A 17,635-nucleotide genomic window follows, 5' to 3' on the forward strand; every position below is an offset into this window, starting at 1 on the left:
TCCCAATAGTTTATTTTTATAGTTTTGTTTTCCATGCCTCAAGATACATATCTAGAAAGATGTTGTTATGGCCAATGTCAGAAAAATTACTGCCTTTGTTCTCCTCTTGGACTTTCATGGTTTGAGGTCTCACATTTAGGTCTTTAAACAATTTTGAATTTATTTTTGTATATGGCATAAGAAAGTGATCTAGTTTCATTCTTTTGCATGTAGTTGTCAAGTTTTCCCAACACCATTTGTTGAAAAGACTATCTTTTTCCCATTTCGTATTTTTCCCCCTTTGTCAAAGATGAATTGACTATATAATTGAAGCATTGTTTCTGGACTTTCTATCCTATTCCATTGATCTCTATTTTTGTGCCAGTGCCATACTGTTTGATTTCTACAGCTCTGGAATATAACTTTAAATCTGGAATTATGATACTTTCAGCTTTTTTGTTTGTTTGTTTTGTTTTTTTTCTCTCAAGATTGCTGTGGCTACTTGGGATTTCTTTGTGGTTCCACACAAATTTTACCATTCTTTGTTCTAGTTCTGTGAAAATGCTGTTGGTATTTTGATAGGGATTGCATTATATCTGTAGGTTGCTTTGGCTAATATGGATAGTTAATAATATTTATTCTCCCAATCCATGAACATGAAATATCTATCCATTTGTTTCTATCATCTTCACTTTCTTTCAGCAATATTTTATCATTTTCAGAGTACAGGTCTTTTACCTCCTTGGTTAAGTTTACTCTTAAATATCTTATTATTTTTGGTGCAATTATAAATGGGATTGTCTAAATATTTCTTTCTGCTGCTTCATTAGTGTACAGATTAGTACAATGGATTTCTGTACATTGATTTTGTATCCTGGGAATATACTGAATTCATTTATTAGTTCTAGTAGTTTTATGATGGAGTCTTTAGGGTTTTCTATATATAGTATCATGTTATCTGCAAATTATGAAAGTTTTACTTCTTCCTTACCAATTTGGATGCTTTTTATTTCTTTTTGTTGCCTGAGTGCTATGGGTAGGCCTTCCAGTACTAAGTTGAATAAAACTGGTGAGAGTGGACATCCTGTCTTGTTCCTGATCTTAGGGGAAAAGTTCTGTTTTTCACCATTGAGTATGATGTTCACTGTGGGTTTTTTATATAAAGTCTGCATTATGTTGAGGTATGTTCTCTCTAAACCTACTTTGTTGAAGGTTTTTATCAGGAATGGATATTGTACTTTGCTAAATCCTTTTTCTAAGTCTATTGGAGATGATCATATGGTTGTTATCCTTTCTCTTACTGATGTATCACACTGATTGATCAGTGGTGAGTGAACCACCCTTGCATCCCAGGAATGAACTCTCTGTGTCTCTTTCTATGTGTTAGGAAAATCAGCTATGTCTCCTGTTCTCGAAAGAAGTAGCTTTTATGAAGAGGTCCTGTAGTGCCACTTAAGGTGTGTCTCCTATATATGTCATGCATGTCCTGCTGTTGTGGCTGAGCTTTTCCTTCAGTTGTCTGCAGTGGCTCTTTGCCTATTGTGGGTACTTGCTTGGTCCCTGTGGTGTTAATGGGCCAGTCTCATGCTGCCTAGGGCTTGAGTTGAGTCAGACTAGGTGTTTGCTAGAGATGCAGTAGCACCAAACTACAGCTGCTTTCCCTGTACTGTCCCTGAGCTTTCGTTGGTGGGCAGGGCCTGCAGCCAGACTGGTTGTCTGCCCCCAGCCAACTGCTGGGCCCACCGTTTGACTTGTGTGTGTGATTATCTTTCCCTCTGTCCAGGGTAAGAGTCATTCTGGACTGACACTGACCCTTGTCAAGGTACTTGCACACTGCCAGGCCTGTGGCACTGCCCTGGATGGGCTCTGGCCAAGAGCATATTGGAGGGGAGGAGCTGTAATGGCGAGGGGCAGGGGAGCCTGGTATTTGGTGGTATTAGCAAAGTTTGTGCAGCACCAGTCCTCTGTAGGGGGTTCCTGCTATACTGGGACTGAAGTGAGCCTGTCTAGAGGGCGTGGATCTGCTGCAGCACAGCGGGGAGTGGGGTAGCAATGTTAGCAAGTTAGGCAGTAAGTGTCAACATGGTGCTGGCTATACTGAAGGTGGCCATGAGTTTATGCTGGGGGCAGAGGATGGAAATGGTGCCTGCCAGCTCCTTTGTTCCTGGAGAAATCTTCCAAGGATCTCAATCCCTCCAAGATGAGCTCTGAGATGAGTAAACTACTCTCCTTTTCATTTGCCTCAGGTGTTTTTCACACTGCTGCTTCTATGCTACATTTCCATGAGGCTGTTGTGCCAGGGATACTGTTCAACATCCTACAATTCATAAGACAGCCCCCACAACAAAAAATTATCTGATCCAAACTGGGGACAGTGCCACAACTATGAAACCCAGCTCTAGCTTAAGCTGATATAAAATCATGGAACTCTACCCTGACACCTTGCCTCCTATAGGAGACTCCCACTTTCTGTTATTAAAAACCTATGAAAAAAGCCTTCTTCATGAAAGGACAGACCACACAAAAAAGTAACATTTACTGTGTACATCTTACATGCTAGGTGATGTCCTAAGCCCTTTGCACATGTTAGCTCACTTCCCAATCATCCTGGGACAAGGTCCAGTTACAAACCCCACTGGAAACACTGAGGCCTGAGAGGGCCCATCCAACCTCATTACACCTTCCAGGGTGGGTCATCCAGAACCTGTGTTCTGAAGCCCCAGCCGTGCCAGTGGTTTGATGTGGATACCAAACCTGCTACAGTGACAGCTGTCACAGTATGCATTACCTGAGGGGTCCCCAGTCTTTCAATCAGAGGGACAAGATGCAGTGGGGCGTACTTTGATTCTAGTCTTTTCATTTTGGCATCAAGTCTCTCTCCCTCTGCAGTAGAAAAAAATATTTTAATTTTTTTTTAACTTTCTGTTCCTTTGCATGGAAAATGATTGCTGAAGTTTAATTTTGTCAAAGAAACACATGAAGATTTCTTAAAATTATACACATAGATTCTCTGAACATTGTTTTAGAAAACTGGTTCATTTGATATTTTAACTCAAAATGACAGAACTGATTTTCTGTTCAACATTCATTTTTTTAAACACTAAAAATTATAAATGTAATCAAAATCAAAGAATAGTACAAAAACTCTCTGTACCCATTTGCTATAATGAGGATCAACTCGTGCCACTCTTGTTTCATAGATACTCAACGTCCCCTGCTATTCTGAAGCACATCCAAGATATACCGCTTTAGTCTTAAATATTTCAATTATTCAATATTAATTTAACTATGTTACATTTCCAGTTACCTTCAGTTATGACTGAACAGGGACCAAACTCAAACAAAACTAGCACTGAGTTCTCTGGTCACAAAGACCATGTGTCACCACTCAACACTGCATAGGCAATCTGGACTCCCTGGTCAGAGGCACAGAAACTCACCTTTCACGTGGACTCTTGGCAAGATGTTCTGAAATGGGGCTGCATGCAATAGGTCACACACTTCTTCTAAAGACTACAGCAAAGGAACAGAAGGTTGCATTAGGAAGTTTACCTCACCGCAAAGACAGACAGAAGTCTGGTGCTGAAAACAAGATCTATATCTTTGCCATTTTAGTGTAAAATAAATAGTCTAAGCAGCACTGTGCAGTAGAACTCTCTGGAATGATGGAAATGTATTGTTTGTGCTATACATTTAGTTACTAGCCACATGCGGCTAGTACACCTGAATAACTGAATTTCAAATTTTATTTACTTTTGCTACCTGCCTCTTAAGTTTGTAACTGAGTTATAAGACTTTATAACAAGACACCACTGCATAGACAGGAGGAAGGTGCTTCCTCTGTGAGCAGCACTAGAGGCAGAAAGAAAGGCAGCATCATTCTTGCACCCAAACCAAGTTCTGAGTAGTCATCTTGAACCTGCTTTTGGAACACAACTCTTTTAAAGAGGTAATAAAAAGAAGACCCATTCTCCAGAATATTGCAGTGTAGAGGTAGAGTTTACTTCTAATATCACAAGAGTTGCAGAACTAAAAACCCACCACGAATCTAAAGGTGGTCAAGAACAGGGCTTATTTCCAGAGACTGAAGGCTCTTAAACCACAAAAAAGGGTCCCTAAGATTGGTGTGTTCACCATGGGGCAGGCAGAAGAGGTGAGTAAGCTCTCTCTCAATCTACATCAGGCTCTCCACAGAACCTTCTCCTGTATACCCATCTTAAAATCTTATAATTCTACAATAATTAAAAAAAATTATTAAACAAAAGAACTATTAACAGAAGGTCAAGACATATACCAACTGATGCTATTTTCCCTTCCAAGGACCTCCCCAGATGATGGCAAAGGTAAGACCAAGAAAAGGAAGATAAGACTTTCTGTACTTATAAGTGAGTGTCCTATGGTCACCTAACATAAATCTAGTGCAGCAGCCAGTTAGCTGTGACCTGTTCAACCAGGAGACTGACCCCTCCACACTCTGCCTTCTATTCCTGAGGCCAGCACCAAAGCATGAGCTCTTCATGCAGAATATATGTAGTAGAAGCCAGCTCTGGGCCAGTACACCCAAGACCTGTTCGCTTGGGCCTTCTATTCTAGGCGAAGAAGGTGTGGAGGAGAGAAGAACAAGATAAAAAAAAAAGGGACATGATCAGATGATGATTGCATGGTACGCAAACACATAATGCAGTGTGATGTCAATGGAATAATGTGCAGCTCAAAAAAGATAAGAAATGTAGAGTGATCTCCAGGATATATTTACTGTCGAGTGAAAACAATAATGAGGAGATGAGTGAATGGTCAGAGTGTAAGGGGGTCAGTTGGAAGCTGATTGACTGCAAGAAAAGTACTCAGGGAAATGGATGGAGGATGGGAAACTTTGACAAGGGACCATAGCTACCAGGTAGGATGCTGGAGGCAGAGCCACACACAAGGAGAGCTGTGCAGACAGTAAAGTAGCCTACAGGCCAGCAATACCATTCAAGACAGGTGGTTCATCCAGCTGTGCTGCTTCCAGGTGTTATTGCCAATGAGCTCAAATTTTTGCCCCCAAATCAAAGCAAACAAACAAACAAACAAACAAAGTAAGAACAGCTATAAAAACAATAAAAACTAAAGACTATAAATATAAAAACTATTGTTAAAAACTATAAAAACTACCATAAAAACAAATAAGCAATGAAAACTATTCTAAAATCAAAACTATTCTAAAATTAAAAAAAAAAAACTAATCTAAAATAAAAAGTTTAATGGAGGCACAGCTAAGATGGCAGAGTAGCAGGGGTCCCTAGGCTTGTCTCGTACTTTGAACATAGCTAGATAAATATCAAATCATTCTGAATACCCAAGACATCGATCTAAGGACTGAAAGAACAAACTGCACAACTAGAGGGAGAGAAGAGTCCACCTCAAGGGAGGTAGGAGGTGCAGAGACATGGTTTGGGGAAGAAACAGATCATGGGTGCTGCAGAGAGGAGGGAGCCCTGGTTGTTGAGAGGCAAGAGAGAGGCATACACAAGGTATACACAGGCCTTGAGGCATACACAAGGAAAACACTTCCTCAAAGCCACTGACTAGGAAAAAAAGAGAGGCTGATTTCCTTTTTTTTTTTTTTTTTTTTTTTTTAACGTTTTATTTTTGAAACAGAGAGAGACAGAGCATGAACGGGGGAGGGTCAGAGAGACAGAGAGGGAGACACAGAATCTGAAACAGGCTCCAGGTTCTGAGCTGTCAGCACAGAGCCCGACGCGGGGCTTGAACTCATGAACCGCGAGATCATGACCTGAGCCGAAGTCGGACACTTAACCGACTGAGCCACCCAGGCGCCCCGAGAGGCTGATTTTCTTGAGTTTCTGCAACCAGTGGGGCTCAAAGACTGGAGTGTTGGTCTATTGTATGGCTAGTATAAAGCTCTGAGGGTGCTGCAGTGCTCCTGTAGAGAAGACAGGAGGCAGAAGGCATGATCTGAGGATCCCGTGGACCAAGCTGGGAGAGACCGTTCCTCCTTCTTGGAGCGCATCTGAGAGAGGTGGCATTGCCTCTCTAGGGACAAAGGAGTGGAGGGCATCATTTCCCTCCCCCACACCTCAGCATAGGCCCAGGGATACTTGCTGAGGGTGGCTAACCTGTACACTGGCTCTTTAGTGTACTTTACTTAAAACCCCATCCTCCTGCACTTTGTACAACTATCCTTCTGGAACAAACCTGCATCAGTCCTGGTGTGGCAAGACCCTCCTCAAGGGGATGAGTGCAGATCTCCGCCATGCTAGGTCCCTAAAGTTTGGAGTTTTAAAACTCAGTTGGCCTGGCTGGGATAGAGCTCAAAGTACACTGCACTGCTCCAGGCAGGCAAGCAACTTGGACCCAGACAGTGTGAAAGCAGCGATCTGAAGGATGCTTGGGACGCACAAGGAGAAACTGCTTCCTCCTCTGGGAGGGCTTCTTGAACAGAAGCAAGCATGAACTCCCCTCTCTGGACAAAGGAGCTGGCTGGAGCCATTTCCTCCCCTGCCCCTCAGCATAAACTAACTTCAGTAAATACCACAGCGTCAATACTGGCTGCCTAAACTGCTTACACCAAGCTCCACCCTCCTGTGCTATGCTGGTAGTGCTTTTCTTGGGCAAGTATGCCTAAGGACCAGCGCCGCTGGCCTATTCTCCAGAAGACCAGCACAAATTCCCACACACACTATGCCTAAGGGCCATGGAGTTCTACAAAGCTTTAGCTCTAGTGGAAATAGAATCCAGTCTCTTTTAACAAGCAGACAAGAGCACACCTAGTTAAAAGTTGCTATATTCTGGCAATGGTCCAGACTTTCCCCATCGCAGGCAAGGAGAAACTGCAGAGAACTGACCTGAAGGAAAGAGCAGCCGTAACACAGCAGCACAGTGCATAAAATATGCACCAGAGACACTTCTTGAAACACTAGGCCCTGGACATTATATGACCTCTTCTTCATAAAGCCATTAACTCTCAGGAGCAGGAAACGTAACGGCTTTCCTAACACACAGAAGAAGACAGAGAACTAGAAAAAATGCAAGACAGAGGAATTCATCCCAAAAGAAAGAACAAGAAAAGGTCACAGCCAGGGATCTAATCGAAACAGATATAAGTAATATGCCTGATCCAGAACCTAAAGCAACAATCATAACTAACTGAGCTTGAGAAAAGCATCGAATACACCAGGGAGTCCCTTACCACAGAGATAAAAGAGCTAAAAACTAATCAGACCAAAATGAAAAAATGCAGTAACTAATTATCAAAACTGCCTGGATGTAATGACAAGGATGGAAGAAGCAGAGGAATGAATAGGTAACATAAAAAAATACAATTATGGGAAATAATGAAGAACAAAAGAGGGAAAGAAGTATCATGGATCACATAGAGAATTCAGTGACTCCATAAAATGTAATAACATTGATATCATAGGAGTCTCAGAGGAAAAGGGAGAGAAGGGGGCAGAAGGTTCATTTGAAGAAATTATAGCCAAAAACCTCCCTAATCTGACAAATGAAACAGACCTCCAAATCCAGGAGGCACAAAGGATTCCCATCAAAATCAACAAAAGCAGGCCAGCACCAAGACATATTGTAGTTAAATTTGCAAATAATAGAGACAAAGACAGATCCTAAAAGAAGCAAGACAAAAGAAGTCCTTAATTTACAAGGGAAGACAAATAAGGTTAGCAATAGATCTGTCCACAGAAACTTGGCAGACAAGAAAAAGGCATGATATATTCAATGTGCTGAATGGGAAAAATCTGCAGCCAAGAATACTCTATATAGCTAGCAAGGCTATCATTCAGAATAGAAGGAGAGATAAAGAGTTTCTCAGACAAACAAAAACTAAAGGAGTTTGTAACCACTAAACACTCCCTGCAAGAAATATTAAAGGGGATTCTTCAAGTGGAATGAAGGAAGAAAAGTGACAAAGACTAAAAAGGAACACAGACAAAAGAAATTAATAAAATGGCACTAACTTCATATCTATCAATAATTATCCTGAAAGTAAATAGACTAAATGCTCCAATCAAAAGACAAAGGATGTCAGAACTGATTAAAAAAACAACATAAAAACCCCGACCCATCTATACAACTGCCTTTCATAGCTCATTGTAGATCTAAAGACATCTGCAGATTGAAAGTAAGGAGATGGAGAGACACTTACCATGCAAATGGATGTCAAAAGAAAGCCAGAGTAGCCATACTTCTATCAGACAAACTAGATTTAAAAAAAGATTTTTTTAAAGTTTATTTTTGAGACAGACAGAGCAAGCAGGGGAGGGGCAGAGAGAGAAGGAGAGAGAGAATCCCAAGCAGGCTCTGCACTGTCAACATGGAGCCTGATGAGGGGCTTGAACCCACAAAATGCAAGATCATGACCTGAACCGAAACCAAGAGTTGCACATTTAACCAATTGAGCCACACAGGCGCCCCAAGACAAACTAGATTTTAAACGACTGACTGCAAAGAGATGAATAAGGGCACTACATCATAATAAAGGGGTCTATCCAACAAGAAGTACTAATTGTAAATATTTATGGCCCCAACTTGGGAGAAGCTAAATATATAAAACAATTAATAACAAACATAAAGAAACTCACTAACAGTAATACAAGAATAGTAGGGGACTTCAACACCCCACTTATAACAACGGACAAATCATCTAAGCAGAAAATCAACAAGGAAACAATGGCTTTGATGACACACTGAACCAAATGAACTTAACAAACCTATTCAGAACATTCCATCCTAAAGCAGTAAAAAACACATTCTATTCAAGTGCAATGGGACATTCTCTAGAATAGATCACATACTGAGTCACAAGTCAGGTCTCAACAAGTACCAAGAGTGAGATCATACCATGCCTATTTTCAAACCACAGTACTTTGAAATTTGAAGTCAACCACATGAAAAAATTTGGAAAGACCACATACATGGGGGCTAAAGAACATCCTACTAAAGAATGAATGGGTCAACCAGGAAATAAAAAAAATAATAAATGAGGGGCATCTAGGTAGCTCAGTCAGTTAAGCACCGACTCTTGATTTCAGCTCAGGTCATAACCTCACGGTTTGTGAAAACAAGCCCCACAGTGGGCTCTGCGCTGATGGCGTAGAGCCTGCTTGGGACTCTCTTTCTCTCTCTCCCTCTGTCCCTCCCCAACTCATGCACTCTTTCTCTCTCTCTCTCTCTGAAAATAAATTAAAAAACATTAAAAAAATATTTTTAAAAAAATTGAAAATTAAACAAATACCTGGAAACAAATGAAAATTAAAACACAATGGTTCAAAACCTTTGTGATGCAGGAAAAGCAGTCCTGAGTGAGGTATATAGCGATAGAGGTTTACCTCAAGAAGCCAGAAAAATCTCAAATAGACAACCTAACCTTATACGTAAAGGAGCTAGAAAAAAAAAAAAAAATGAAACCTGGGGTGCCTGGGTTGGTTAAGCAGTTGGTTAAGCAGCTGACTTCAGCTCAGGTCATGATCTCGCAGTCCGTGAGTTCAAGCCCCGCGTCAGGCTCTGTGCTGACAGCTCAGAGCCTGGACCCTACTTTGGATTCTGTGTCTCCCTCTCTCTCTGCTCCTCCCCTGCTTGTGCTCTATCTCTCTCTGTCTCTCAAAAATAAATAAATGTTAAAAAAAAATTAAAAAAAAAAAAAGAAGCCTAAAGCCAGCAGAAGGAAAATAATAAAGATTAGAGCAGAAATCAATGATATAGAAACTAAAAAAACCCCCAACAGAATAGATGAATGAAACCAGGAGCTGCTTCTTTTAAAAAATTAATAAAATTGGTAACCCCCTAGCCAGGCTTATCAAAGAGAAAAGAAAAACGACCCAAGTAAATGAAATCACTAATGAGAGGAGAAATCACAACCAACACCATATGTAGACAAAAAATTATGGGAGTATTATGAAAAATCATATGCCCCCAAATTGGGCAATCTTGAAGAAATAAATTCCTAGAAACTACAACAACTAAAACAGGAAGAAGTAGAAAACTTGAGCAAAGAATATCCAGCAAAGAAATTGAATCAGTAAGCAAAAATCTCCCAACAAACAAAAGTCCAGGGCCAGATGGCTTCCCAGGGGAATTCTACCAAATACTTAAAGAAGAGCTAACCTTTTCTTTTCAAACTATCCAAAAAAATAGAAACGGAAGGAAAACTTCCAAACTCATTCTATGACTCCAGCATTACCCTAATTCCAAAACAAGACAAAGACTCCACTTAAAAAGAGAACTACAGACCAATATCCCTGATGAACATCGATGCAAAAATTCTCAATAAAATACTAGCAAATCGAATCCAACAGTACATTAAAAGTATCATTCACTACAATCAAGTGGGATTTATTCCAGGGTTGAAAGGGGAGCTCAATATTCTCAGGTCAATTGATGTGATCCACCACGTTAATAAAAGAAAGGATGGGAAACATATGATCCTCTCAATAGATGCAGAAAAAGCATTTGACAAAGTACTGCATCCATTCTTGCTGAAAACCCTCAACAAAGTAGGTTTAGAGGGAACTTAACATAATAGAGACCGGCCATCTATGAAAAAAATCACAGCTAATATTATCCTTAATGGGGAATAACTGAGAGCTTTTTCCTCTACGGTCAGGAACAAGATAGAGATGTCAACACTCAAGACAGTTACTTAACATAATACTGGAAGTCCTAGCCACAGGAACCAGATAACACAAAGAAATAAAAGGTATCCAAATTGGCAAGGAAGAAGTCAAACTTTCACTATTTGCAGACAACATGATACTCTATGTAGAAAACCCAAAAGACTCTACCAAAAATTTGCTAGAACTGATATATGAATTAAGTAAAGTTGCAGGATACAATATCAATGTACAGAAATCTACTGCATCTCTCTACACCAATAATGAGGCAGTAGAGAGAGGAATCAAGGAATCGATCCCATTTATAATTGCTCCAAAAGGAATTAGATACCTAATAAACCTAACCAAAGAATTAAAAGATTTGTACTCTGAAAACTATAAACCAATGATGAAAGAAATTGAAGATGACACAAAGAAATGGAAAAACATTCCATGGTCATGGATTGGAAGAACACACATTATTAAAATATCTATACTACTGGGGTGCCCGGATGACTCAATTGGTTAAGCATCTGACTTTGGCTCAGGTCATGATCTCGCGGTTGATGAGTTCGAGCCCCGAGTTGGGCTCTGTGCTGACAGCTCAGAGCCTGGAGCCTGCTTTGGATTCTGTGTCTCCCTCTCTCTCTGACCCTCCCTCACTCAGGCCCCATCTGTCTCTGTCTCAAAAATAAATAAACATTAAAAAAATTAAAAAAAAAAAATCTATACTACCCAAAGCAATGTACATGGAATGCAGTCCCTATCAAAATACCACCAGCATGTTTCACAGTGCTAGAACAAGCAATCCTAAAATTTTTATGGAACCACAGAAGATTTTGAATAGCCAATGCAATCCTGGAAAAGAAAACCAAAGCTGGAGGCATTACAATTCCAGATTTCAAGCTATATTACAAAGCTGTAGTCATCAAAACAGTATGGTGCTGGCACAAAACAGACACACAGATTGAAGGAACAAAACAGAAAACCCAGAAACAGACCCACAACTATATGGTCAACTAATCTTCAACAAAGCAGGAAAGAGTATCTAATGGAAAAAAAAGCAGTCTCTTCAACAAATGGTATTGGGAAAACTGGACAGCAATATGGAAAAGAATGAAACTGGACCACTTCCTTATAACATATACAAAAATAAATCCAAAATGGATGAAAGACCCAAATATGAGACAGGAAACCATCAAAATTCTGGAGAACACAGGCAGTAACCTCTCTGACATCTGCCAGAGCAACTTCTAACTAAAGGCAAGGGAAAAATTAACTATGGGGAATTTATCAATATAAAAATCTTTGCACAGCAAAGGAAACAATCAACAAAACTAAAAGGCAACCAACAGAATGGGAGAAGATATTTGCAAATGACATACCTGATAAAGGGTTAGTATCCAAAATATATAAAGAACTTATAAAATTCAACACCCAGAAAACAAATAATCCAGTAAAAAAATGGAAAGACCTGAACACACATTTTTCCAGAGAAAACATCCAGATAGCTAATAGACACATGAAAAGACGCTCAACATCATTCATCATCTGAGAAATAAAAATCAAAGCTACAATGAGATACCACCTCACACACCTGTCAGAATGGCTAAAATTAACAACACAGGTGGGAATGCAAGCTGGTGCAGCCACTCTGGAAAACAGTATGGAGGTTCCCCAAAAAACTTAAAAATAGAACTACCCTACGACCAGCAATTGCACTACTAGGCATTTACCCAAGGGATACAGGTGTGCTGTTTCGAAGGGACACATGCACCTCCATGTTTATAGAAGCACTATCAACAATAGCCAAAGTATGGAAAGAGCCCAAATGTCCATCGATGGATGAATGGATAAAGAAGATGTGGCATGTATATATATATACAATGGAGTATTAGCAGTCAAAAAGAATGAAATTTTGCCATTTGCAACTACGTGCATGGAGCTAGAGGGTATTATGGTAAGTGAAATTAGTCAGAGAAAGACAAAAATCATATGACTTCACTCATATGAGGACTTTAAGAGACAAAACAGATGAACATAAGGGAAGGGAAACAAAAATAATATAAAAACAGGGAGGGGGACAAAACAGAAGAGACTCATAAATATGGAGAACAAACTGAGGGTTACTGGACGGGTTGTGGGAGGGGGGATGGGCTAAACAGGTAAGGGGCACTAAGGAATCTACTAAAATCATTGTTGCACTATATGCTAACTAATTTGGATGTAAATTTTAAAGAATAAAAAATAAAAAAAATCCTATTAAAGGAGCAGAAAAAAAAAGAAAAAAAAGGAATGTATATCCTTTCCTATATATATATATATATATATATATATATATATATATATATTCCCCTGTAGCTAACAAGCTTCAAAGTTCTTCAGAGCAATCTAAAAGGCCATTTCTCAGGCTATAGTCTTCAGTAAAACAAAGAATAAAGCATTTGCAAACTTAAAAAAAAAAATTAACAACACAGGAAAGAAAAGATGTTGGTGAAGATGTGGAGAAATGGGAACCCTCTTGTACTGTTGGTGGGAATGCAAACTGGTGCTGCCACTCTGGAAAACAGAACGGAGGTTCCTCAAAAAGCTAAAAATAGAACTGATCTATTAGAATTGCCTATGATTTGGCAATTGTACTCATAGGTATTTATCCAAAAGATACAAAAATAGTGATTTGAAGGGATACATGCACCCTGATGTTTATAGTAGCAATACCAACAAGAGCCAAATTATGGAAAGAGCCTAAATGTCCATTGTATACATGTCTGTATATAGAACAAACTGAGGGCTGCTGGAGGGGAGGTGGGCAGGGGGATGGGCCAAATGGGTGATGGGTATTAAGAAAGCACTTAATGATGACTGATGAGCACGAGTGTTGTATTTAAGTGATGAATCAGTAAATTCTACATATGAAACAAAAAAAAAAGGAAAAGGGAAAGGAAAAGAAAAAGAAAAAGAAAAAGAAATAAAAAGGAAAAAAGTTTATTAGACACACATGCATAAACTAAAAAACACCAAAACAATACTACCCAGGTTGGGTTTAAGGAGCAGAATTTGAAAATAGAATGAAACAAACAAACTTCAGGAAGCTACATGTATCTACCCAATGCATGAATTCAGAATAAAAAAGATCAACATTTTTGGTTACTGAATCAAATCCTGGTGCCAACTGGGACAACTACTGCATGGCCACATATGGACAGGCCCTGGAGGCCCCCACCCAAATACTTGTTGCCTTGGCAGTTGGGTCACAGTTACCCCACTTTTCTAATGTGACAATCTGATTCACCCTTAATACCTCCATTTATAATAGTGAGAACCTACACAAATACCAAAACTTATTTTTTACCACCTTCCTTGGAGAGACCACTAAGAAGAGATCAGTGTCTAGCGTCTTCAAACCTGCCCCTGGGTTTGATGGGACTTGGGCATAATCATCTGAGATAGATTGAGAACAACAGCCATACCTCCTTCCACCATGGGAAATTCTCCCCTAGTGGACATACTGCAAAATATAACCTCCTACTTCCAACAGGACAAAAGCCAACACCACAAAATTCCTATCTGGGACTGAACCTGGGAGCAGACGTGCCCAACACAGAACATGTGGTTTCTCACCACTTCCACAAGGTGCACTGACAAGGGGATCTGGAGAAGGGAGAAGTGAAGGGGTGACAGTAAGCAAAGGGCCTGAGGAAGGGTGGTGACAGGCATTTTTATAGGGAAGGGCTACCACGTCCAGAAGAGAGCCATGCATGGTGTTCACTATGCCTCAGGCATGGGTCACAGAATCTGCCATGAAAAACAAAACTGCGGGGCACCTGGGTGTCTCAGTTGGTTAAGGTACCAACTTCGGCTCGGGTCATGATCTCACAGTTTGTGAGTACTAGCCCCACATAGGGCTCTGTGCTGACAGCTCAGAGCCTGGAGCCTGCTTCGGATTCTGTGTCTCCCCCTCTCTCTGTGCCTCCCCTGCTCATACTCTGTGTCTCTGTCTCTCAATAATAAATAAACATTAAAAAAAATTAAAAAAAAAAAAAAGAAAAACAAAACTGCACATGATTAAACTGTAGATGATTGTCTTTTTATTCATTGTTTCAGAAATATTCATACATTCATAAGCCAAAGTTGCTTTCAAGTCAACTGACAACTACTAATTAACATCTTTTCTCAGTGTCCAATACTATGCTTGTCACTCAAAGGAACTAAGCACAAGAGTATACACTTGAGATACAGGCCTAGTCTCAAAAGGGAGAGAACGAAAGGGAGCTGTGTCAACTGGCTGCTAGAGACCCAGCACTCACCAGGCACCTGAAGCCCAGGGGATTCTTCCACTGCTGAGGCACCAATCCCCACTGGATTGTGGTGAGGTCTTTAAGAGTGCTGAACAAGTCTCAGAAGGGATTTGCTAGTCTTGAGAGATTTGCAACAGGCATAATTTAGGGATCTAGGCAGCAAAGATCACATGGGTTTCCAATTTCTCTGTTTAAGTTTCTAATACAGCATCACACTCTCACACTCCAACCAAAAGCCAACAAATGTCCAACTGTTGCCCTAAAAATGGGTATGGACTGTTCCTTTTAGTTGATGAGTTCTGTCCTTCCAGCATCAAACACCAGTGGTTCTATAATTCTTTTATGTCCGTATAAGGCCTCCTGGACATGTTCTATTTTGTAGGTGAAGAAAAGGTTTTGACCATTTATCGTATTTCCTAAAAGCACAGCTAGATCAGGAGAAAAATCAGGCTTCTAATGGTTCTCTGCCAGTAACTAATGTCAATTCTCTAAGGCAGTCCTCCCTCAGTAAAACTTGGGGCTCCCTGCCATAACTCAACGCCAGTGACTAAAACGCACCTTCAGGTTTAGATACATATGGATGAGAGAGATGGCACTTTATACTGTGTGGCACTATGTGTTCAGGAAAAGTCACACATGAAGGGAATCTTCCTATATTAAATATTTAAACTTCGTGATAGATTATGATTTAAAATAATTCTTTTTAGCTTATCTGGTTGTCAAAAATTCACAAAATATTGTAGTATAAGATTCAGTTCTCCCTAATATGTTCCTGGAGTGAGGCTGCCCTGGACATCAGCTGCTTGCTCCCTCTACAGGCAGCCTACCTGCTCTTTGCAGAATTGCCCAGCCCACCAAGTGACTCTGGTGGGTCCTCCACCTCATGCTGTCACTCCTGCTGTGGAAGAGGATAGCACATGAGGGGCTGCTCACTCAGAGTCCATGCTGACCTGCAGATGGCCTGGGGTTCCCCCTCTGTGTCACACACATGGAAAGGGTCTACCCAGGAATACAGTAACAGAGGTGCAGGTCCTAATGAGAGGCCATCAGCTCCTGGAGGTATCCACATCCAACCCTGGACTCTCTGACAATGTTTTTTCTTTTTCTTTTTTTTTTAAATTTAGGTGTAAAGTGGCCAATCCAGTGGCTCAGTTCTTAGAGTATGGTAGTCTGGCTGCCATGGCCTGAAATGTATATAGGCACCCTGGTCCCGGTCACTCTAAAGCATGACCCTGCCTCTGTCAAGCTCCCAAGGTCCTGAAGACAAGAGACTCCTTTAAGAAGCAACACAGCAAAAAATCTCCCCAAATAGGTATAGAGATGCAACACAATTAACACTGAAATGTCATGCTTTTTCAGTACATTTGGCAAACCGATACTTTAAGCAAAGCAAAAATGTATGAAGAGGCAACATACCCTTGAAGAAGAATATGGTAAGGAAATATGTCCTGTCAGGTAGCAAGACTTAAGTGAGAGCTATCAGGAATAAGACAATGTGTTGTTATGCCATGGACATAAACATGACCAATGCATGAAGGCCTGCAGAAAGGACATTGCAAAAGCCTGGACACTGACCAGTGCATCCACAGAAATATGGCAGATGACAGTGACATTGCAGATCATAAAGGAAAGGAGGGGTTCTTCAGCCACTGGAGGAGAGACAACTGATTAGCTCCACAGAGAAAAAAGAAACTTCATCCACTCTTATCACACACAAAAACCAATTCCAGGATTATAAACTTAAATATAGAAAACAAAACTTAAAATCTTCAGTTGAAAATATAAGGGAGTATTTTATGATTCCCTAGGTAGGAAAGAACTTTGTCAAAAAGATATGAAAAGGGGGTTGCCTGGGTGTCTCAGTTGGTTGAGCGTCCAACTCTGATTTCTCACAGTTTGTGAATTTCTCACAGTTTGTGAATTTGAACCTTGCGTTGGGCTTCACGCTGTCAGTTTGGGATTCTCTTCCCCTCTGTCTACCCCTCCCCCACTTGCACATGTTCTCTCTCAAAATAAATAAACTTAAAAAAAAAAAACAAATTAAGAGTACCAGTATATTAAAAAAAAAATCACCACTATCAGAGTGAAAAGACACCACAAACAGGGAGAAGTATTTGCAATGCATGTAAAACACAAAGGATATACAAGGAGCTTCTATAAAGCTAGAGAAGAATGGGCAAAAGACACAATGAGGATTTAACAGAATAGGAAAAACAAGCAACAAACGAAGATGCCCACCTCCTTAGTCACAACAGAGAGAAAACCAGAGTAAGGCCACAAGAGTGTGTATGTTACAGTCACTAGGTTTTCCAATTCAGAATGGTCAGTTGTCATGAGGGGACTGAGAGACAGGCTAAACGACACCACAAGGAGGCAACCAGTGGAGAGAACAGGTGTCCCCCTGTGCAATTTGTCAGTAATAGTAAGCTTCCAGAATTTGCTCTATTATGCTATCCACCACAATAGTCATGGGACATTAATGTAGCTTTTTAAACATAAAGTAATTAAAATTCAACCAAACTTAAAAATCAGTTCTTCAGTCACACTAAGCCACACTTCAAGTGCTCAACAGCCTCAGATACAGAATTTTCCGTCATGCAAACAGCTCTCCTGGGCAGTAGTGCTTTATATCCTTACATGTTTGTTTAGGTATAGCAAATACTACATATTAAAATATTTCCACAGTGCTCACATAGTAGAACATTCTTAAATGATGAACTACACTGCATTTTTGTTTTTCAGTTGCAGGAAACA

General features: G+C 40.2%; 1 protein-coding gene across 6 annotated transcripts in view; it reads right to left on the minus strand.

Moving 5' to 3' along the window:
• CYFIP1 (cytoplasmic FMR1 interacting protein 1) overlaps positions 1 to 17,635 on the minus strand; it is a 133,219-nt gene that overhangs the window by 5,610 nt on the left and 109,974 nt on the right. For all 6 annotated transcript variants that reach the window (XR_006293222.1, XR_006293221.1, XM_043554909.1 and 3 more), the window contains exons 27-28: positions 3,420 to 3,492; positions 2,768 to 2,862 (exon numbers count right to left, since the gene is read on the minus strand). Coding sequence is in view for 4 of the 6 variants with exons in the window: in XM_043554909.1 (XP_043410844.1) it covers positions 2,768 to 2,862; positions 3,420 to 3,492 (168 nt within the window). In the remaining 2 variants the exon portion in view is untranslated. The remainder of the gene's footprint in view (positions 1 to 2,767; positions 2,863 to 3,419; positions 3,493 to 17,635) is intronic.

Source organism: Prionailurus bengalensis, chromosome B3 (assembly GCF_016509475.1).
Source record: "Prionailurus bengalensis isolate Pbe53 chromosome B3, Fcat_Pben_1.1_paternal_pri, whole genome shotgun sequence".
Classification (NCBI taxonomy): domain Eukaryota; kingdom Metazoa; phylum Chordata; class Mammalia; order Carnivora; family Felidae; genus Prionailurus; species Prionailurus bengalensis.